At 42.7% G+C, this 23,385-nt stretch overlaps 1 protein-coding gene across 6 annotated transcripts in view; it reads right to left on the bottom strand.

Moving 5' to 3' along the window:
* The window catches only part of WNK1 (WNK lysine deficient protein kinase 1), a 106,315-nt gene extending 84,447 nt beyond the window's left edge, over positions 1-21,868 (bottom strand). For 3 of the 6 annotated variants that reach the window (XM_035550712.2, XM_035550713.2, XM_035550714.2), the window contains exon 1: positions 20,491-21,653. In XM_035550712.2, coding sequence (XP_035406605.1) covers positions 20,491-21,267 — 777 coding nt within the window. In that variant the 5' untranslated portion in view covers positions 21,268-21,653. Of the gene's footprint in view, positions 1-20,490 lie in introns of all 6 variants that reach the window. The other 3 variants (XM_035550716.2, XM_035550711.2, XM_035550715.2) reach the window with 3 other exon arrangements.
* Between the last annotated feature and the right edge of the window lie 1,517 nt (positions 21,869-23,385).

Below are 23,385 nucleotides of genomic sequence, written 5' to 3'. Positions count from 1 at the left end.
GTTGAAAAAACTTAAGAGTTGGATTAACCTCCAGGAAAAGGCTTCAACAACTAAAATGTGGTATTGTAAGAGTTGAGATGAAAGATTAACGACAGAGTAATCTCCAAGGTGATTCAAGGCAGACAGCTAGGGAAAAATACTAGAGGAAGTTTAGGATGAATACTTTGAATTCTTCTTAGCATTTGGAGAATATATATGGTACTACCGCCATTGGCAGGGCTATTCTGTATTGAACTAAGGCTTTCTCTGAAGAACGCTACTGGGAACATCCCGCATCGCTAGAAGGTCAAACATGACCTAAAAGACCTCAGATACTCACCGCAACCTAATGTATGAATCAGCTATTCAAATTTTTACAGCTTATCCAAAAAGTCTGTTTGTCATTATATCGTGCTTTAGCTAAATACTGTCCTTGGTCTGGTGCCATTCTTTCAATTGTTTGAACAGCAACACTGAACGAATGCCAAAGTAAAACTGTAAGATCTGTGGATACCATGGTCCAAAGGGTCTACCTTAAATAGAGCATCACAACCTGTAAAAATGTTTCCTTGTTTTCAACGTACCTCCTCTTTTGTCACACTGAAGCGTGAACTCTACCTGCAGTTCAACATTAATTGTGGTTGTGAACTGAAGAGCATCATCCCCCAAAGAGTTAAAGCTTTACTCTTTCCATACACTGAAATATCTGATGTTCTGCACATCATACACCAAAGTATTAACTTCAGTTAACACTGAAAAGGTTCCCTTAGCCAGAAAGTTATCTGGAAACATTTTTAGCACCATGGCTCCATCTAAAAGACATTCCCGTGTTCAGTAAGTCTGCATACACAAGAAGCCACAGAAGTAGGAATTCAAATAGAAGTGGTTTGTCAGAAAAGCTGCACAAGTGTTCTGGTACTGCATCCCTTGCTCCAGTGGCAATAACTACATTTCTGTGGGTAAGAGAAGTTAAGTGGATTTGAGGCATCCCGTATTTCTGTTTAAATTAAATTCCTTGCTCTATTTCACCACCCCTTGCAACATCCCAAGAAGGCAATTTTAATGAAGCTACAGAGTGTCATAGAGACCACTAGACACTCAGAGCTGGTTTTAGTCTCAAGTCTACCAGTTACTACTTTATCAAGTACACAGGCTTACTCTTGCTAGAAAGGATCATCCTTCCCCACTCTTGAGACAACCAAGGCTACCCAAGAACATTTTTTATCACAGGCAGAAACAGGATCTGGATGGATCTCAGGATAGGTATCTTATAGAGCAGCTATATTAACTTCCAGAATAAAGGCCTTCTGTCCAACTACTGGGCAACGGGATGCGAGTAAAAGCAAGAAGAAATCCACATAAGCAACAGTCTAGGAGTGCCCCAGAATCAGGTCCTGTTGCCATTCCCACATTTTCAATTAACTCAGAAATAACCCAAATGCCAAGATGAAGTTTCTAATCAAAACTGCTGGTGTTTGAATGCTTAATATCTAGAGATACTAATGAAAACCTCACCAATCCTTTCTGAAGCAATTTCAGATAGGTTTGTATTTTTTCTTCCACGAGATGCCACAACAATATAAAAACTTCTGCACAGGATGGCTCTGATCCAAATAGAGACCTTAGTACTTCCGATGGACAGCTATGTGAAACAGTCCCTTGGGGATCCAATTTTAAGACTGCTTTTGCTAGGGGATCAAAAGTGGAAGCATCATAGATTTACCTCCTCAAAAGACCATAAAGCTCTTGAGAAGACAACTGTCTCGTTGCCACCACAGCACTTCTGTGCTTAGAGCTTCACATCTCAGTGCACTACATAACACTTCATACTAATTAATACTAATTACTTAGAGCTTGGGCCACCAAACTGAATCCTTCCAGAAGGGACATCGAGGAAAGAAAAGTATCTGCTTCTAGTTTTCTCTGATTACCAAAACACAAGGGCCAGGCACAAGCACCTGCTGCAGCAGCACCTCAGAAATATGGGAAATAGACTTCAATAGCCAATAACAACATTAGAGTACAGAGTAGCAAGTTTTAAAACTCAAAATTTATGGTAACCGCACCAGCATCAATACTTAACAGCCTGTAATTGTGAAAGAAGAACAAGACCAACAGGCTGCCCAGTAAGCAGGAGTTGGACAGATTAATCACAGTCAAGAGTTAGTCCTACCTTCAAAGTTGTTAGCAGGCTGAAAAATTTATGAACAGACTTCTTCAGAATTAGTTGCAACATATCTGTCCACCAGAAACAGACATTCCCCCTTGTGATTTCACTTTGCAAGTAATAAAATCCAGACTTCGCTGCAAACAAAGGGCTGCAGTTCCACCCCTGCTTGCTCTTGCCCTGAGCACTTTGGCTACAGAGGCTGCTAGTTTTTTGATGCTATTTTAATCTCTTCTGTGCTTCCAACACATATTGAATCTCTCAAACTTTCTTGTGACTTGCCATTTTAAAGCATGCTTTCTCAGACAGACCCAGTGCCTGCGTTATCTTCAGCTGAAGGTCTGCATAACCAATCGGTTTGGATCTCCATCCGCACAGCAAATTAACGTACAGTGCAAACCAAATCAAGATAGCCCGAGCACTTTCAACTAAAATGCTGACTCAGTCCAAACGACTCCATTTCAGAATTAGTCACACATACAAGGCTGTAAGGTAGAAACTGAAATTTCTGTGCCACTATGAGCTCTTATCTCAACTGATTTCACAACACTTACACCTAAATAAGGACTTCACAAGAAATCTACTGGCAGTGATCACCTTTGTAAAAATTGGACACTTTTCTCCAAAATTCATGTTTTTCCAAAAAATAAACAGTGGAAAAAGATGGTATTGTAAGAGCGGGGTGAAACCTTAAGACGGTAGAAGAGACAATGGCTGCAAGCATCCAGAATTACGTAAGAGATGGAAGGGACCAATTTCCAGCTAATCCAAGGGATAACTGTCTCTTCCTACTGCAAGCTCCTGCCAACCCTTCCTCCCAAAGCACCTTCAAGTTTCTACTTCCCAGGAGGGGCAAACAGCATTAGACATAGCACAGACCTGACTCTGAGCTAATTAAAAAAGCATTTCCATACAGCGTGCTAGATTCTAAACACTAGAACAAAACTAAAAGTAGGCAAGTACTACTCTGATTGTAGCTATGTTTAGACTGTTTAGATTTCTTGCACTTGTTTCATTTACATACATTTCTTTCAGACTATTTTTCCTCTGCGCAATCATGACAACTATCGTTACACAAGAATCAAAACATCTCTACAACCCTGCAGCCTGTATAGCAACAGTGCTTGCTAGCGGCCCTACTTCACTTAAACCCTGAGTATCTAGTCCAGCTTGATGTGAAAAATCCAACAGGTATTTAAAAGGCCAAACTGCAAACATATCAACTCCTGTATTTTACAAAATATATTAGATTGAAAGGATAAAGATTCTAATTGCCAAATGCAGTAAAAACATATCCAATAACATCTTTCTCTCAGGCTTGTGGGAAAGCAGATGGATTTTAACAAGAGCATTTGCTTTTAAAATAAAAATTGCTTTGCAAGATCTGTATTTCCTATAATGAAAGCTATTTGAGCAGTATATTTTCACAGATGTTTGCATCAGACCGTCTACAACATGCCAGGCCCACAGCTAGCTCTCCATCATTGGAACTAAGCTGCAAGACTGCTGCTTCTGCAGAAATAGAGGCTGCTGTTCCACAGAAGATTTTCTACTTGGAAACTTCAATCCTTATTCCTCAGAGAAACTTATGTACTGATGGAGTATGCCTTTCCTGAGGATATCAAACTTTAATAGCTTAAACATCTGCAACAGAAACACGGGAACTGAATTATATCATACAGCCTACCTTGTATTTCCCATGCTGAGTTTGGCTTGTGCATGCTATATAAAAATAATTACACCATGAGCATTGGCTTTATGATTTACAAATATACGTGGAACAAACTCCTTCAGATGGCATCATAGACACTACCACATACCACTGGCAGACTATAACACTGATCAAGAGTTTGGAGTTTAAAAAGATAACAGAGGTTCCAGATAAGTCTCATATCAAAAATGCCACCTATTTTGAAGCTTCTTTATCTCAAGCATATTTATTTGGAAATACTTCTTCAGCACAAAGGCAACTCACCTGTCTCAACGCTGCTTTTAGGTCTCCTCTTGACAACTCTGAAGTACAAAAGCTCAAGAAGGCATTGGATGCAACACAGTAAGCACTTCTCTGAAGCACCTGCACCACCTTGGCTGAAGCTTCTGAAACAAGCTTGAAACAGACAGCTTGAAAACCTACAGCCCAAGTGGCTGAGGTATGCCAGTTGGGAAACAAAGCAGGATCTTATGACAGGAATCAAACTTAAGTGGTGCTACCTAATGTATTATTCCCACGTGTGCTGGTAAAAAATTGAACAGGAGATGACCATTATGTAAATACAGAGCATTAGCAACGCGTTTCTTCCAAAGTCAGCTGGAAAGTTATGTATTTGTGCTACAGAGTTGACTTCTCAATCTGCTCGACTGTACAGTCCAAAAAGTGCAGTAACTAGGGAGTTCAAAAAGCAGCTTCTAACACTGGATGAGAGACCTGTATTCATACTGTCAGAGGAAAAAAGACCTGATTGACATTCACGTTAAGCACATGCATCACACGCAGTGCACTAACTGAGAGCATTACAGCAAGCATACTCAACTGATTTCTCAGTTCTGGGCTCTCACACAGAGACTCTTTTCATTTCACTGCAGCCTGGGTTCAAACCAAACAGTTTTACAGCATTAGAAAAAATATTTCAGTAGTATTTCTAATGATTGAAGAGGATAAAGCTCATCAGGAAAGAGATGCATGTTGTCCTTATACTAAGATCAGAGGCTCTACTGAAGGAATCCAGCCCATCATGAACATGAAAGATTGTGCATGACTCATGAACGTGAAACATTATGCAAGCAATGTGTAATGGTAATGCAAAGAGTTTCAACTATATACAGCTTAATAATCATTTCAACCATTATTTTAAGAATTGTCACAGTCTCTTGCTCTGAACATTCAAACACTAAATCATTGCGGTGGGAGTTTTGCCAGCAAGGTCCAGAGGAGCTGCACAAGCATGCACCACATCTCTTCATGCCGCTCCATCTGAAGAACTCCCCCAAACTACTCCTCTGTTGCAGCTTCTGTTCAAGACCCAGAAAAGACAGACAGGCAACAGCTATCCTTGCAATTTCCAGGAGCACGCATTGATGAGTCCCAGACTCTCAAACTGTAAACCTGACACTAAACTAGAAGATGGCTGTTCAGATGAGACTCCAGTCAAAGGCTTGCTTGTGCTCTGATACCAGAGCAAGAGATCACACCATTAAATGTGTTTTTTTCAGCCATATATCAGAACGTGACATTGTAGACAACTTAGCAGTTTTTAAAAAGTCAGAGAACAGTAAGAACTGAAGTCCATCGAGATTCTGAAGCAAGGAAGTTGCAGACTTGTTTAAATATATCCATCTTCTAGTATACCCATAAACACCATCCATATGACAGAGAAAAGCACGCTGTTTCCATCATCTAGACCAGCCATGAAGATTCAAACAACAGACGTTTTCACTGAAGGACAGCTGCAATTCAAAGGCCAGAAAATTCTCATTAAAGGAGTCTAGAACAGCTTCAGCCTCCTTAGCTCCCGTTAGATCTCCCAAACCTCTCGAGCTGCAAATCATCTGTTTCATACTGGCTGCAAGGGCTTCTGTCCCACAGACACTGCATTAGGGAGCTCTACGAGCCACAAGAAAACCATTTCTGAAAACGCAACATGAATGCAAGAAAAAGCTAGATCTGTGCAGACAAAGCAACTCAACCAGACAAGGGTTTGTGTTGGTTGTCATTGGATGGGTTGTTGTTGTTGTTGTTTTGTTTGTGGCCTGTGAAGTCTAGGAGCTCGCATTTATTGTTCCGTTTTATAAAAGGGTTGACCATGGATATTCAGAATGCCTTAAATACCCCTTAGAAATTGTAAGCTTTTTAAAGCAACAAGCACAACCCCTCTGAAGGTCTAAGCAGCAGGTAGTTCAACCAATACCTGGCTGATTTCCATGCTTTTAGCATAAGTCTGTAGTTATTGCATGTTTTTGTTTTACTTCTAATTCCGTTTCCTTCCTATACACTGCAGTATTCATTAGTCAAGAACTAAGATCTCACTTTACAGAAATTTGCTGCAGAGAAGCTATTCTAAGTTAATGGCCATGCCCATTCTCTCATTAAAGTGTTTTTTCAGTCATGTACTTAGCACTCAAGTTTTTTATGGCACTTTGTTTCACATTATGCTCAGTAGCCCATGCAACACATTGCATTTTGCAAACACATAGCCAATGGCCATTGGCAGACTTCCATCTCCCCTTTCTCAATATTATTGGAATAAATCAAGGCTCATTTACACACGGACAGCAGCAAAACCCTCCGCAATCTGCAAAGTTAACCCCCTTAATTATCAGCATCAAGTAGATTTATTATCAATCTTGTTGCTCTTGATTCATCGTTAGCTAGGATCGCATCAAGCACCTCAGGTTTTTCCACTAGAAATCCAGATTGAAACACAGACTGAGGACTATCCAATGGCCAAACGACCGCTGGACAGTAGTCTGGATAAATGTTTTAACCTAATAAAACTACAAAAGGAAAGGAGGCAATTAGAAGGTTTCAGAGCAATCCTTTTAGGAATAGCACCAGTAAAACCCAGCAACAGTGGCTGAACCATCACCATCAGTATAAGATTTGCTTATACTCTAGGAAAAAAAAAAAAAAAACTTCACCTGAAAAAGAAATTCAAACTTAAATGCTCCAACTTCATTTCTTTTTCTTTCAATGAGTCTAGAGCTAAGATCATTCCTAAGAGATTCATAGTACAGCTTTATGTACTTCAAGTTGGAGTAATGCTTTCAGCCCTCTAAACTAACAATTTGGTCACCAGCTTGTGATCCCAGTGACTCCTGATAAACTCACAGCTGTTGGATTGAGTATTTATACATGAAACAACTGACGTATTTCCATCTGGTCTTCATGACAAGAGGATGACTATATAGAACAGCAAATCACTACCGCTTCCAAACAAAACTCAGGGAAGAGGAAAGGGAAACTGCTGAGCTGGACTGCCCTTGACCCACGGCACAAACAGACAACTCAGCTGTCACTTATGTTTTGGTCATCTGAGAAGCAGCAGAAAGTGTATCTGAAATGAGACACCCTATCCAACTGAAGCTCGTGTTAGTCCACGGGTTTCCCCCCCCCCCTTCCTAGAAAGAGATTTGGCTGGAGGAGGGGGAAGGGAGCAGGCAAGAGTAAAAAGCAAATTCCCAAGAGAACTGTATGCACATTTCCGTAAGACTGATTTACCAGCTGGAAAAGTCTATTTGAAAGAAGGCAGATCTGGGAGTTAAAATTTAAATGCAGGTTTTTAACTCTGCTCATCGGTCTTTTACATATGGTAGCCCAAACTCCGACATAGGTATAAAATCTACTTCATCCCGGATTGAAAAGGAAGGAAAAAAAAATCCTTGTTTTGCCAGACAGTATCCAGAGACCACAGAACAACACAGGAAAGCCAAAGCTAGGAAATAAAGCAAAAGTGTCATTGGCAATGACCGATACAGTGTTTTGTTTGGAGGGCAGAGGAGTGGTGGGGAGGAATTAGAATACTTCCTGAACAGGTAAGCAGCAAGAACAATTACCATTCCCGCACACAGGAACAAGAAAAAAAAGATGCCATTTCCGTGCGTATTATTGCCAGAGAAGATAAGGAAAGAAGTCAGAGGGAAAGTGGAAAATACTTTTGTACATCGTCAACTCGTTCTTTCCATTCTAAATTCCAATGCGAACTTCCTCAGATTTCATACTCCTTAAGTGACAAAACGTGCTTAAAACATCACCGTGCTTACAGCCTGCAGTTTTTAACGGCACTCACCCAAACCTACCCAGTTAATGTCTACCAGTTGAGTCATTATGCAGTAATTATCAGTGATTTTATATCGCAGTTACGCCCCTTCACATTTTACAAGTTTACCCAAACCATGTGGTTTGTTGCAAAAAGTCACCAAGATCAGAAGTTGAGCAACATATACTCTTGGATGTGATACAAGAGCAAAATCACAGAACACGAGCATAACTTGGGAATTCAGAATTGTCTTATAAGCTGCCACAGTAGAAGCCACAACTGTTTTTTGACAGAGGTCAAACCACCAAAGAACTTTAGTGAAGCAAACCTTCAGTTAAACAATTCAGTACACCAACCAGCAATTTGCAATAATAGTCAAATAATGGAGGCTACCACAAAAAGAATTTGGGGCGCTATTCTGCTGATGTTGAAAGTACAAGTATCTGTTTTAGCAGAGTGGATTCTGGCATACTCCCTTTGTTTACCCCTTCCTAATCTAAAGCTACTTGAGCTATTTTTTTCATAGAACTGGACCATTTCTTTACTTCACCATTTCTGAGAATTCACATTTCACTTGTGTTAACGTTCACACATGAAAACAGGACTGAGTTCTTACAGATTCTTTTGGACCCGTTTATCAGCAATCTAAAATTCAAAACACTACCACCATGGTCTAAAAACTAAGAATGCTTTGCTTTCTCTGGAAAAAAAAAAAAAAAAACAATAATTTCACAGCGTGGGTTTATCCAACAGAAATCATTTATAATGTTGGTACGATATCAGCTTACCCACATCTCTACACTTGGTGCTGCAATACAAAACTGCACTTTTTTCTCAGTCTTCTTCATGTTAATACTTTACTGCTCTTCATCTATAGACCTTAGCAGACAGATCCAGAAAGCCTTCTGGAACAGCTAGTCATTCACCACTAGCCAAGCCACAGGTGCTGTTTTGGGATAGATCTCTCCAAATCCAAAAATGGCCTTCGAACATCTAAACTACGATCACAAAGTTTTACCTTGGAGACAAAATCTGCAGGCTAATAATGTATTACAAAATACTAAAAAAACAAAGAGCAACAAACTTTTCATCTGTACTGACTGCTGCCATTATACAGCTCAGTCCGAATACACGTATAAAACGACTTTACATGCCCATGCAATTAACACAGATACTTAATTCACAAGTCTGTAAAAACTGAGAAACTGAGGCATGTTGAAATTAGGTGACTTATTAAAGTGTTATTAATTTAATAACACAAAAGGAGGTATTTTGGCGAAATAAATCCACAAGTATTACATTAAGACTACTTTCATGAAGTAGCCATTCACAGCAATGGCAATTTTCAGAATCAATTCACTGTTTTAAACTTGTGTAGTCCTAAAGCTTTACAACTCATGCCACGTACAACCCAAGAAACAAAAGTTTTTGCTATGCCCCACCTATCTTGCAAAAGTCTCTTCAATTCTCAAAGTTCTGTAGAAGAAACCACTTAAGTCAACCATGACGACAGATTTAAGCACCTCCAACACCAATGAATCATGGTTCAATTCTACCTAATTTTCTGAGATTTACACAAATTTGAGAAGTAAGATTTCTTACTGGGTGAGAAGAAAAACTTTTTTGAATCCTAGTTGCAAAATATATGCAAGAAAACTGGCTTTCTCATTTGAAATAGACAAACACTATCACATACATTTACAAATATACGTCCACCTAATTGGTCCATGTAGTCCTGTCCAGTTGCATTGATATGCTGTAATTTGTGCTGCATTATGCTTTTTTTACCCTTACCACATACACACACTTCCACAAACCCTAAATCCCATATGATGCATCCATACAGACACCCTAAAATCTCCAAGGACAGCAACTACAAGGAAAATGACCAGTCTGTCAACAGAATGAAAGTAGAAGTGAAAAGTGTATGACAGAGCTGCATTAGTACAACCTGACTACAGGAAGTTTTGGTTACAGGCGCACTACCTGAATAAATCGAGAAGTTAATTTTGGACATGATTGTTTTCATTACTCATACCCAGATAAAAGGGACAAAGTACTTGAACATTCTTAAATACCTGAATAATACCATAAAGCAACTGGAAAGATTTCCTCTCTTATACAGACAGAAAAAACGTAGTCCATAAACAACCAGATGCTTGCTAATTATTTGTTCTGTACATGAAATTTACTTCAGCCATGAATGTAACTCAGACCAGAATTCCCTGGGATCTTTTCCCTTTCTGCAAGCACAAAATGACTGCAACTGCAGGCTGAAATTCCTTCTTCTTCCCCCTCAGATTTCTCGCAATTTTATTTAGTTGCCACTACCCCGAGAAGTGCTGAACGTTCAAGCATGTAGTCTACAAAACCAAAAGGGCCACAAAGGAGACAAATACATGTTTTCCTAGAAGAATACCTCTTAAAAGCAGTTATTTTTAGGCAGATCTTCAGATATAGACCACACACAATCTATTAATATTCTACAGTATTTAAGCCTTCAGCAGCAACCCAGAGCTTCTTCTCTCCCCCTGTCCCGTTTTTGGTCCCAAGGGTAAATACAGAACCTCTCAGATACGTTAAGGCTTGGGTAATGAGAACAGCAAAGGAAACCCTACCACCACCTGAACCGGCTCACAGTTGCCATCAAGAGGCAACAAAAATCAAATTCAAGTACGGCGTCAGATTTTTTTTCCCCATGTGCTGACAACCTGCATTTCTGCTTTTCAGCTGCTTATCTGCAGACAAAAGCTCAAGCTGCTTGCAAAGGAAGTACAGAAAACCACAGAAGAAACATGCTAACAGTGTACTTAAAGTCTTCTATCAGACATTTTTGCAGGTTCTCCATTTTCAGCACACTGTTCCTAGCAAACCTAACAACTCACTAACCCTAAAGCAAGATAAACACAAATAAAGACCATGCCCTCACAGGACATTCTACATACTGCCCGTCTCTACTGGTCTATGTCCAGAGATGACAACATAAAAATAAATCAATCTTCTCAGACAATCTTTCTTACTCTAAGATCATTGTCTGAACAGACTGCTTTCTAAGAACCCTCCAATTCAAATTCAGTCTCACCTACCATAACTTTTCCTTAGGGAACACTCAAAGGCTCGGAGTCCATATCGGCTATAGGATAACGGAGCACACAAAGTTACCGCCTTGCATTTTTATATAGATACACAACTTGTATTTCCTGAATGAAAGTACAGTGTAAGCAGCTGAATAATGAAAGATGCAAACCAAAAATAGTTTCATGTTGGAAAATAACTGTAAGAATAAGATGAAGCAGATTTGAGAAACAGACATAACATTTTGCAGTATTTCAGCAAAACCTGCTAACAGTTCAGAAATTGCCATTAACAGATGCGTATTACATAAGTGTATACAGATTTGCAGATCCTTAAGATAATCAGCCTGGATTGCTGCAGCTCTTAATAGCAATATTTCTGGGTTATTGTTTGTATGTCATTAGTCTTCGCCAGGATAGAAGCTGTTTTCATAGCAGTCAAATGCATTCATACTGGGGTCATAAACTTGCCAGCAACAGTCAGCAAAGCAGAAACACATCACATGGTTACTCGGAGGAAAACGTCCAAGAAAACTGGGTAACACCACCAGCTGGACAGACATAAGCCATCATGAGACTCTATCAACCAGCCAAAACCAGATAAAACATACATAATTGTTGGTATCACTTTGTACTATCTTCCATTTAGCCAAGCATCCCTACACAGTTGTTTTAAACTTACCCTAGTTACATGGAGATCAGTATTCCTATTCTTTTCATGGTCTTCTAAATGGTGGTAATAACCCTCAGTCACTTAAATGAGGTGGTTTTTTTTGGTTTTTGTTTTGTTTTGTTTTGTTTTCCATCTGTAGTTGCTTGCTTTCTCTCGCTAGCCCCGAATCTGCTATCAGAATCCACCATCTTCAGCCACTGATGCCACGAAGTTAGGAATAGCTGAAACCATGCAGATAAAATAGACGATCTGGGAGAGCTAAACAGAAAAAACTAAGCTTGTATAAGGAGTCTAACAAAGCTTGGTTTTCCATACCATCTGCTGTCCTAAAAAAAACACCACAGTGCAGTAGCTGGCCATCAAAAGCTTCTATCCACGACCTCTTATTAAGAAGGGCAACAGGATCCAAACCATTCTGGAAGATGGCTCAGAACACAGCATCCACACCACAAGTTATCAGTTGTCAAAGTCTCCCCTTTGATTTAAATCTTACTGGTAACATGCTCGGAGGAATCCTGCCAACCACTGCAGAAATGAGAAGACTTGAAAACCACCATACTGATCTCGTCCTGAAAACAGATACTTCAGAGAACTGCTGCTCAGACTATTACAAATCATAGACCGGATGATTTCAGTACCACATTCTTGGGCACGCTGAGTACAAAAAGAAATGGCATCCTACATTAAAACACCCAGCCAGGTCCAGGGTCACTGACATCGCTTGAGAACTCATAGGTATTTTGTCTAAAGCACAGATGGCCATCAAGCACAGGCATGCTTTTTGCAAGATTTCTACATTCTGAGCAAGTATGCAGGTAGCAGTCCCGAAGATTCTGCTTAGACCTAAAGTGATAAATCTAAAGGTTGTAAGTTTCTCTGCCTGAGTGATTTAGAAGGCATTATCCTTGTGAAAAGTGCTTATCACTTTAGGTGAGCAATTCTTACGCAGAATCTTGAAGACAAAGAAAACCCCAACACAAGTACAATTTCTACCAAGCTGCAATTTCCTTTGCAAAAAAATAAGTATGTTAAATTGCCCACGATTCAGGCAAAGTAAAATGCAGTGCTGCTGGGAATTACCCAGGCAAATCTGGAAGCGCTTTAGAACAATCTGGATATGCGTAATGCATGTGTCATCACCAGGTGAAAATGGCAACTGAAACGAAGTTCAGAAGTATGCTTAAAAAATGACTCTGAATTCTTCTAGTCACTGTATTCCATCCCATTTTGTTCTGAATTATTAGAAAAAAATATTTAACATCTGTGATGATCTTGTTGTAAGAATCACCTTTTAGGGTAAGAGGAGAGCACCACACGACCTAGAACATTATTAACACACAGTTTATCCTTTGTAAATTGGAGTTCAGGAGTAGCCTGTAGGTTGTGCCCATAAAACAAGAAGCGAGCAAACTCCCTTTCTCAAAGATGACCTCAAGTGCCTATTGCCTGAGGCCACAGATTCAATCCTCATCACCTCTCCACCTCTCCTGCTTTCCCAAAGGGAATAATGAGGGAACTTTTTAGAATTTGCAACCAAACCCACACATTCCATGTCTAAGTTTTTTGAAAATTCCTAAACATGCTGAGGAAACTACAGGTAAAGTAGAAAGAGGACGCCTGTACTATCTTGACCAGAGACATCTGAACCCCATTTAAGTTTCGGTACAGAATCTAAACTGTTCTCAAAAGCATCTAGACGAAAGTCTCGGGAACTGCAAGCAGCCTACACAACACTTACAAATGCCGGTATAAGTTGAGTCTCATTGGTTAGGACAAGAATTTTCACACCTTATTTGAAGAGACTTTCAGATGCCCCAGATTAGGTAAAAGCCCTCAAAAAAAAAAAAAAAGCCCAAGAAATCAATTTTCAAGCAGCACAATAAATCCTGCTATTTAGAATAGGAATTGTGTATTAAATACACTGCAAGAATGTTCTTCCAGACATTGTACATGCACATCATGATCAAGTTAAAACCATGGAATCGTTATTTAAAGTTTAAGAGTCAAGAATAGTAACCCAGTACCATCTGCTATTAAAAAAACACATGCTCTGCCAAGAGAAAGTCTTATGCCCAGCTGCAAACTTGCATGGCATTTATTATTTCTCTTAAAGCCCAAACATTACAACCATTATGTCTGCATTTCCATTTTTCAAAAGTTTATAGTCCTCCAGATCAAGACAAGCTTAAAAACGTGAACCTGAAGAGTGGAACGGAAAAGTACTCAACTTTTATTTCAACTCAATTGTGATTCAGGAGAAACAGTTAGTAATCTCTGAAAAGTTGCTAGTCTTTACAGGATGTGAAAGTTTCTGAAGATGTGCATGACAGGAAGCATCACGGCTGCCCCTGCTTAGCACAGGCTTTGTCACATCCAGCATGGAGAAGCTGGGTAACAGCTGGAGCTGTGCTGTTTAACAAGCCGCTGGTATGAAACAAAACAACAAAATAAGAAAGAGGACGTGTGGCCCTGAGGGAAGTTACTAACCAAGAAGTACTGAAGCTACACTGCACCAGGCACTGCATCCATGGAGACAACCAGATCTGTTACTGCTTGTTTTATTTATTACTCTGCTAGACAGCTCTCAAAGGACCCTACACAGGATGTCTCCAGAGAGCTTTAGCAGGTTCCCTCCCCCCTTTCCAAGATGGATTGTGGTCCCAATATTTTCCCTTTAGACCTCAAAAAATTAGCTACAGAACCAAGTTTTTATTTTAAGCCACAGCAGCCCAAAACAAATCTCATTTAAGAGCATTAGTTCCACAGCTCTCCAAGACACATGAACTGACAAACATGACGTTTCCACAAGAAACACTGCATTTTCAGAACGTACACAGCTGATTGCAGTTATTGTCTTGCAACCAGCCAGTTATAAATTGAACCACAGCCAACCCTAAAAGTGATATCCCTTTGAGGTAAGATTATTTTCCTAAGTAGAGGTCTCCTAACAGCTGCAGCTCCAGAATGTACTTTAAAGCTCCCTTCTCTCTTTCAGGGTCACCTTTGTAAAGTCTGAAGGAGTCTGTCCACTGTTTATATTTCTGCAGGTAATTAGTCTGGCTCCTTTCCCATGTCATTTATCAACTTGTCAATTGTATCAATTACAGCACAAACACTCAGGAATATGGCTGGTTTTGTTCTTCAGCTAAAGGAGGAGTTTTCAAATCTGAGACCTGAAGCCAGTAAGTACCAGTAACTTGTTCTGCCACACAACAGGGAAAAGCAGCTGAAAATAAATTTAGACTTGATTGCAGAAGACTTCAAACTCTCTACATGTGCAGACTTAAAGAAATCCAGTGTAACCTGAAAATCAGTTTTGCAGCTTTTGCTTTCAGTGGTTTGGACTTTATTAGCTCCTCTGTGCTTAGCTCTACAGAGCCCCAATGACATTCACAGGAGTTATCACGTACCTTCGTTTATGAATATTTACAACAATCACACATCTAACACAAGTAGTAATGAACAGGATACATTTCAATGACTGTAACAGAAGCATATAACAGTTATGCTCACAGACCACTGGAGTATTTTAAACACTGATTAGAAGTACAGGGTAGGCACAGGAGTCACAATACTGGATTAGATTCAAGTTTGAACTGTTTCAGTAACAGTTTTATAAAACAAAATATTCAGAGTTAAAACAGTTACAATTGTCAAGGAACGCACATGTATTTCAGGCTGTTGACTATTCCTCCACAACAAGCAGAATGTAATCATTTTCTAATAGCATGTTAACAATCAGATGACTTCCAGGTCCACGCTTCTCAGCTTCCTCTCACTGCACAGAGGTTTTGATCTCGTTTTCCATTTTGTTTTAATGCAGCTATATGTGCATCACAGCTAGCATCTCTGCACTCAGGCTGGCCAGTGAGCAATATGCAACCAGCTTTAAAAAAAAGACTACAGGATGCCACAGTTATGTGATACAAGACCTTTTTTGGTTGTCAAACATGCAGCTTCTGAAACATTCCCAGCTCAGCCAGTTGAGAAAGCAAAGAGATTTTTTTAAGAATTATACTTTGACTTCAGTAGGCTGATACTTATCATGGTGAGCCTGCAGTCAAGAGGAGCCTCCTGAGCATAGAGGCTATATTCTGTCATTGTCTGTGCAAGTAGAACTCAGTACTAAGTATAGCTGTAACTAAGAAATAAAAACAGGTAGAATTAAAACTAAAGTGTCACTAAAAGTGAAGATGTACATCATATCTAAGCAACTTCCTGTATTTTGAGCTTAACTTTTGCACATTGTTACAGTCAAAAAAAAATCTGACATATGGAAATATTATTCAGCACCTCACTACTTCCTGCAATAAAGAGTGACGACCAGCTGCATTATCATTCCTACCAGACTGCACTACAGAATCTCACGGTTCACATTCAGTTATGTTTGTTCTCAACTGTTTTTCATAGCTATTGCCTATGGAAAACTCCACTGGTAAGCCAGAAGCATCTCATACACGATGCCTGATCTGTAATTTACAGTCTGCAACAGAATTGTGCTTCTTATACCCTACACTAGCTTATTACCCAGAAGATTCATAACTAAAGGAAACCAAATTCACATTCAGCTTCCCTTCAAAGCGTAACTAGCACAACACAACTTCTTGTACCATTCACCTTTCAAACTCACTGCCTAACTTCAGCAGCTCTGCCTTGCCTAAGGCAGACAGCACTCAGCCTCCTTTCTACCCCCAGCAGCTCAGGCACCCAGCATTAAGCACAGCAACCTGACGAATGCTGCACTGATGACAGAGTAAGAATGGCAGAGACATCAGCAAGAAGATGTATTTCCTCTCAAGGAAGGGAAGGCTGGTCAGTCACCAGTTACAGTTCATGAATACAAGGGACAGGAGTGATACAGCACTTACCAGACAAGCAGTGCAGTTCTTCTACGCATGCAGTTTACCAGCAATGTGTTTTCAACTAATGTAAATACCATTCTAGGAGCAATTTCTAGATCATGCTTCCTTTAAAAGAAAACACTATCCAAATGAAAGAAGGTAAGACTTCAAATCCCTGACAAATACAGTTCAAAAAAGAGCTCAATTTTCCTTCTGTACTTGAAGAGTTATGTATTTGATTGACAGAACCCAGGGCAGTAATTCCGCACAAAATTTTGCGGTCCAGCAAGTGACTGGACCGGCCTGTATTGCTCTGTAAACCAGAGGTTAAGTGACCATCTTTAGTTTAAAACTGACTCAAACTGAAACAGAGACTCAGAGAATAACACATTACCCCTAAGATTTGACTTTTACAGTCAGCTACGTGACTACCACCTTTGGCACAAGCCTACTACTTAACACAGATAATACAACAAGAAGATGCAGCACATTTTAGCCACATTACCTGAGCTGTACAGAGGTGTAAGAAGACTCGCTACTCAGAAGTGTAACTTCTTAAAGACTGAACAGCAACACGATTGTACAGGAAGAGATTTTAAATTAAATGGGAACAGTGGCAGTAACCACTTTTGCTGGCTTCTGCCTACTTAAAGACCATTAAAGCAGTAATCTTAACTACTACTTGACTAAATTTATGAGATGTGCTAATGACAACAGTAGGAGGCACACTTGACTCAGAATAACTAGAGCCAAGATGAACATATACAATGGGAATAAAAGTATGTTAATTCAGTGTGAGCCTTCAAAATTTCCTTGCAGCAACTGAAGCTGAGCACTGGCCCTAAGCAGTGCCTGCTGAGCTCTTCACAGCTCTGCCATGCTCCACTCCATGCAGGGCTGTATTTCAAATTTAAATACCTGCATCCAATATTTAAACTAGGTTCAGCTACAATCTGCTAATATGGACAGCTAAATTTAAACTAGGATTGTCCATCAGTCATACCTTCCTTAGAATTTTGTTAGACATCTATGAGCAACCTTGAAATACTTAATTCCTTCAAATCAAGCCTTCCCATCTTCCTCAGATGGAAGAAAATTAAGCCTTGGCCAGGATCTCCCATGCTGAAGACACTAACACAGTAAAGCTAACCCCAGCAGTTCATTCTCTCCTATTTCCACCACAATTCAGTACACCAAGCATAAGGGGCGTTACAGGCCACTGAAAAGCCTGCTTGTGGATATGGAGCAATACACTCCAAAGAATCATCACCAATTTGGGAACCTGAGCTGCATTTGATAAACAGCACCAGTTACATTGTCCATCATTATAAAGTCACTCTGCCAGAGACCATTACAAACTGTTCCATGCTGTCCTTGATCCACAAGGTTCCTACTGTAAGATTTGCTCCAATATTTAAGCACTAATTTACCTGAACTGAAAGCAGCTGGCATATTCCTTCCTTTCAAACAGCAGAGAACTTAAAGAAACTGACGCATTCAAGGTGTACTAGAAAAGCCTGAAAAGAACATGCTTCCAGAGAACTGTGATACACCTTTATCAACTTTGGGCAAGCCCAGAGATGGACAGCTCAACCTGCGTAATCCTGCCAAGCAGCCTTATCCTGGCAGAGCTACAGTCGTAGCATCGAAAGCTCTGGAGAGGTGGGACACCTTGGATGCCTATGCTTGCAAGCATAAACACTGGTAAGAAAAGATGCTTTATTGGCAAAGAACACATTTCAAGGCAATTAAAAATAAGCACAAGTAAGTTATGGCTGCTATAACATAGCATGGAAGAGTCATCTGAAGAAAGTCATTCATGTTTCCAACATAAAATAAATAGGCTTGGAAGGTTCACCCATCCTTGAGCCATGGCATTCTGGAAAACCAGTATGACATTTAAGTTTGTCTATCTTTGTGAAACTAGATTTTATTTTGATACAAGTCATGCATAAGGCATTTCACCACCCTGTCAACAGTTATTGTTTTCCTAGATAAAAAGAAGAGGATGTACCCATCACACCAACAACTCCCAGGTTCCTCCTTTTATTTCTAGATGCAAACAATAAAGCAGGACTTTACCTTAAAATATTCTACTAACTGTACAGTCTAGTTCCTATAGCAAACACTTTAACAGCTATAAAACTTATATTCATGTTTCAAAGAGGCATTTTGTATGCAGTCTCCTTATGAGAGGAAAGCTACAGCCTTCAAAGTAACTTAACCCAGAAGGTACTCTAATATACTTAGTCTCCAAGCGAAACACCAAACATCTCCCCCCTACAAACATTTTCATTCGAGCTTTCTGCAGTCTCACTATCATTTAAATTATTCAATTATTCAATCATCTGAAAGCTCAGCAACACACTCTTTAAAAACAAACTTCTTTATTAAGTTACTTCAAAGAAGGTGCTTCTTTAGACAACGTTTGCATAGTACTGAAGATGACTAGGACACTTCAGAGGTAATGTTAGTTGAAAGCGACCAATGTCAAGCTGACATTAGTTTCTGATCAGTAAGTACACTATAAAGACGAAAACAGATCCAGGGGTTAAAGTCACAGAACTCCAGAACTGCAAAGATTATGATTTCAAATAAAAGTCGTATCATTTTGGTGGATTACTAGTCTCCTCTCAGTTCAAACTGCATATGAAAAGCTTTAGCAGAGCCCAGCGCTTTTATTCAAAATTAACGCTCAAAAGACCACCACAGCAAGAACATAACTAGCATGTAGGAAGAGTGCATGCTGAAGGGTCTCAAAGAAAACTGGAAGTTTATTCTACACTTACTGACTGTGGAAGTAAGGGCAGTAATATAATAGTCAACCAAGGTACTGCTGGAATGCTTGAGCAATCATCCAAAAGCAAATATCAATACAAATTGAGAGATCTTTTAATAAATTGTCAGTTTCAGTGGAACAGATACAGAATTGCTTTCAAAGGTAACAAAGTTTTGGCCTAGTACTGCACTTCACCCCACTGAGCTATCTGCTTAGAGCCTCCTCAAAACCTCCTGGGATTTTGACCCAATGCTCTTTTGTCTGCCCTAAATTGCATGAGAACACACACAATAATAAAGCCATATTACATGAGTCCCCCTACAGATTGTGCTGAAGCAACCCTAAAAACAAGCGCTATCCTTTTAATTTAACACTGAGGCACTGAAAGCCAAATACTGCACCAAGTATTTGTTCCTGGTACTCCAGCTCTTCCCACTTCTTTTAAGGTTGTTGCACAGCAACCTGCCTCTCAGTTACACAAGCTCTGACTCGCATGAAATAAGGGTGTTCTTGTCATCGTTAGACTGGGCTTCTGCAGAATGCTGGCTCTGCTCTGGCTAGAAACTTGGTAGAAGAACAGTTTCTTACTCAGTTTAATCCACTCATTTGCAAACGTTAAGTTTAAGGTTTTGCAAAGCTTCAGAAAAGAGACTATTTTCCTCCTTGTACCTCTATCGAGTAAGAACCCGACATCTTAGAATGAAACAGTAACTGCAAAACTAAACCTGATGAACTACATGACTGTGTATATTCTAAGGTTACCTCCTACAAGGATCCACTGCCACAGACACATGAAATATCTGTGAAATTTACATGTTAATATTTTTCTAAGAAAAACACCTAAACAAATTGTGAAAAATTAATTCTAGCTCAAGTTGACGTTCCTTTACATTGCAACAGACACATTTTTCTTCTGCCTCCTTGAAGCCATGTGCAAGTATTTCTACAATCCTCCAAGTTTTCTTTTGTAGGTGTAAAATATAATTGTTTCTTTTAACATCTTGCAATGTATTTTCTGAAGATAAAAAGCTAAACAAATTATTCAGACTTTAAGGAAAGACTGCACCACCTTTCTTCCACAGGAACAGCTCAGCTGAGGTCTGCAGCTCCCCATCTAAATAAAGCAGACCTCAAAATCAATGGATTTTGTCGTTGTCAAGCATGCAGCTGAGTACCTCAGAGATGGAGCGTGCTTTGGTAATCTGCGATTTTTATTTACGTTACCTGTAGCTCGCACCAGGCGACTTCCACAGTGGTGTCTGTATCCAGTCCTTTATACACGGTCTTGAAAGAGCCTCTTCCGATCTCGATGTCAAACTTGAGGAAGCGGCCGTCAGGGGAGATGCCCACCGCCTTGGTCTCCAGCTCCTCGATGTCCTCCTGCTGCGTCCTCCGCTCCTCAAACTCCCGGCTGGCAGCCGAGGCACTGCCGGCGGCGCTGCTCGGGGGCAGCGCGGCGGCCTCGTCCTCCTCCTCTTTGGGCAGCAGCGGGGCGGCATCCTTGGCGGCGGGGGGCTCCTGAGCGCACTGTCCTTCCAGGGGGAGCGGGGCAGGCGGCGGCGGCTGCTGCAGCAGCGAGGGGGCCTGGGCGGCGCCGGCGGCGATGCCGGAGGTCCGGCCGGCACACTCGGGGGGAGACACCGAGGGAGCGGCGCTGCCTCCCGACACGGGGGCCGAGGGCGCCGCGGGCTGCAGGCTGGGCAGCTCCAAGGCCGTGGCGTTGGAGTCGCAGATGACGCTCCGGCGGAAGAAGCGGTGCTCGGTGGCGGCCGCCCCTCGGCTGTCCTTGTCCATGGTGTGGCGGCGCCGCCGGTACTCCTCGCTCCGGCCTCCGCTCCCCGCTCCGCCGCTCGCTCCGCCGGCGCCGGGGGCTCCGTGCTCGGCGGCGCCCAGCTTCTCCCCGACGGAGCTGTCCGAGCTGGAGCCGTTCTTGGGCGGCGGCGGCGGCGGCGCCAGGAAGCGGGGGGCCGGGGGGCCGCTCTCCGCGGCGCCCCCCGACATGGCGGCCGGGCGAGGCGGGGGCACGAAGGGGGGGGCGAGGGGCAGAGGCCGCTCAGCGAGCGGCGGGCGCGCCGGGCCGCCGCCGCGGGAGCTGCGAGGGAGGAGGAGGGTCCCGGGGGCTCCTCACAGCGGGGCTGGGAGGCGGCTGCTGGCGGGGCTGCGCCGGCGGGGTGCGTCCCCGCTCAGCGCCTGCATCCATCCTGCGGCGGGGCGCCGGGCAGCGGGGCCGACATGGAGCACCGCGAGCGGGGCCGGGACCGAGGGAGGCAGCGAGGGAGGGACGGAGGGAGAGGGGGGGAAAAACCCCGAGCCGCGGCCCCGGGGCTCAGCCCCGCCTCGCAGCGGCGCCCATGGCGGCCGCGGCCTCCGCCCGCCGCTCGGCGGCCACCGCCCGCGCCAGGCCGCGCTCCCCCAACGGCGGCGGCCTCGCGGGGAGCCCGGAACCCCTCCCGGTCCTCCCGGTCCTGCCGCCGCCGCCGCCGCCCCCCGCCCGCAGCCGCCCTCACCGGAGGCCGCCCAGCCGCCGCAGGTGAGCCGAGTCCCGGCGGGGCGGGGAGGCGGGCGCGCAGCGCAGCGGAGCCGCCCCGGGGCCGTCTGGGCGCTAAATGGCGCCGGGCGCCCGAAACCGACACACGGCGGGGGGGGCGGGGAGGGGGGAGCGCCGCACAACACGCCCCCTTCCGCGCCCGCTACTGCGCATGCGCGCCCGCCCCCCCCCCCTCCGCCGGGGTAGCGGAGCGTCCGCTCTGGCCGCCCCGCCCGCCGGGTGCTCGGGGAGTTGGCGGCGCCCGCCGTGCGCGGAGCTTCATGGGAGGTGTAGTTTTTTTTTTTGGGGGGGGGGCTGCGCCTGTAAGGCCGCAAAGGAGGTTTTGGGGGAACCCCTTTCTCCACAGGGGGAAGGAGGGTGATGTGGGGCGGGGGGGAGCGGCCCCCGGCTCTCCCTCCTTCACGCGGGGACAGCACTCACCCGCTGGGTGGGAGCGGGCGGTGGTACCACCACAGAGCAGATGCTACAGGAATGGCGAAGGCGGCCAGCCATGGGCGCCGCAGAACCCATGTTGCAACCCTTGGGAGCGTGAGGTGTTTGTCTTCACACTGCCTCCCTGCCTCACTGCTTCGAAATTTCGAGCAAAGATAACCCCTTAGGTGCACACACCATGTATGCACGAGGTAGTCTATTTTTGGCCCTTTTTTAATCTCAGTTTACATCATCCGCACATGCATCAATTGGCCAGGTAACCTAAAATGCAAATAACCAGCATGTAAACCGCGCTTGCAATTGTCTGAAAGAGTCAGCGTTTGCAGACTTTGCCCTGAAAATGATCATTACCCTACCACAGTTTGAGTCAAGGCTTTGGCAGCTATAGCGGCATAAAGGATGTACAACAGTCAGAAGAGCAGGAAGAGCCCACGTGAACGCTGACACAAATCAGGAACTGTCAGGTTAAAAAAGCATGGGTACACACGAGTCATCTACTTATTTATATCATGTTCCGCTTTCATAGTAATGTACCAAAACCAAGCACTTTCCTTCTTACGAGAACAGCCATTTGAAGACACTGGGAATGTACTGAAGGAGGCGTGAATGACTTGGTACCATGCCTTTTAGGCGACTATAATTAAAAAATACGTCAAGAAATAAAATGTTAGGAAATCTCCCTATGAAAATAATATGTTCTCAGGAGACACCCTGGCACTTCAAATACTTTTTTAAAAAAAAAAAAGTTACTTTTAAAACAGCAGTTTAGAGGAAGTTGTGCATTGTGTTGCTGATGTGAGGCCTGAACTCATTCTGCACAGCACAACACAAACGGCCCCTACAGAGCCCCGCAAGCCCCCAGTCACAAAATACCAACCGAAGCAATTCTCATATGCTTGTACTTCTCACCTAAAAAATGCAGTACTCCACGCTAATTGGAAGATTGTTGTTTTCTCTCTATCAGCTACTCTTTGTAACAGGAAACAAAATAATGATACAGTCTTCACGAAGGGGACAAAACGTACTTTGTTGTACAACTCTTCAGCAAAGACTTCTGCACTGTGTAAGCATTCTAGAGCTTGCCTTCACTGCAAAAGTTGATCTGAGTCGGTATATTCTTTGTGCTCCAGTAGAACTGC

The sequence above is a fragment of the Cygnus atratus genome, chromosome 1 (genome assembly GCF_013377495.2).
Source record: "Cygnus atratus isolate AKBS03 ecotype Queensland, Australia chromosome 1, CAtr_DNAZoo_HiC_assembly, whole genome shotgun sequence".
In the NCBI taxonomy this organism is placed as follows: Eukaryota; Metazoa; Chordata; class Aves; order Anseriformes; family Anatidae; genus Cygnus; species Cygnus atratus.
Note: the sequence above shows the minus strand (reverse complement) of the source record. Positions and strands in the feature narration are given on the sequence as shown.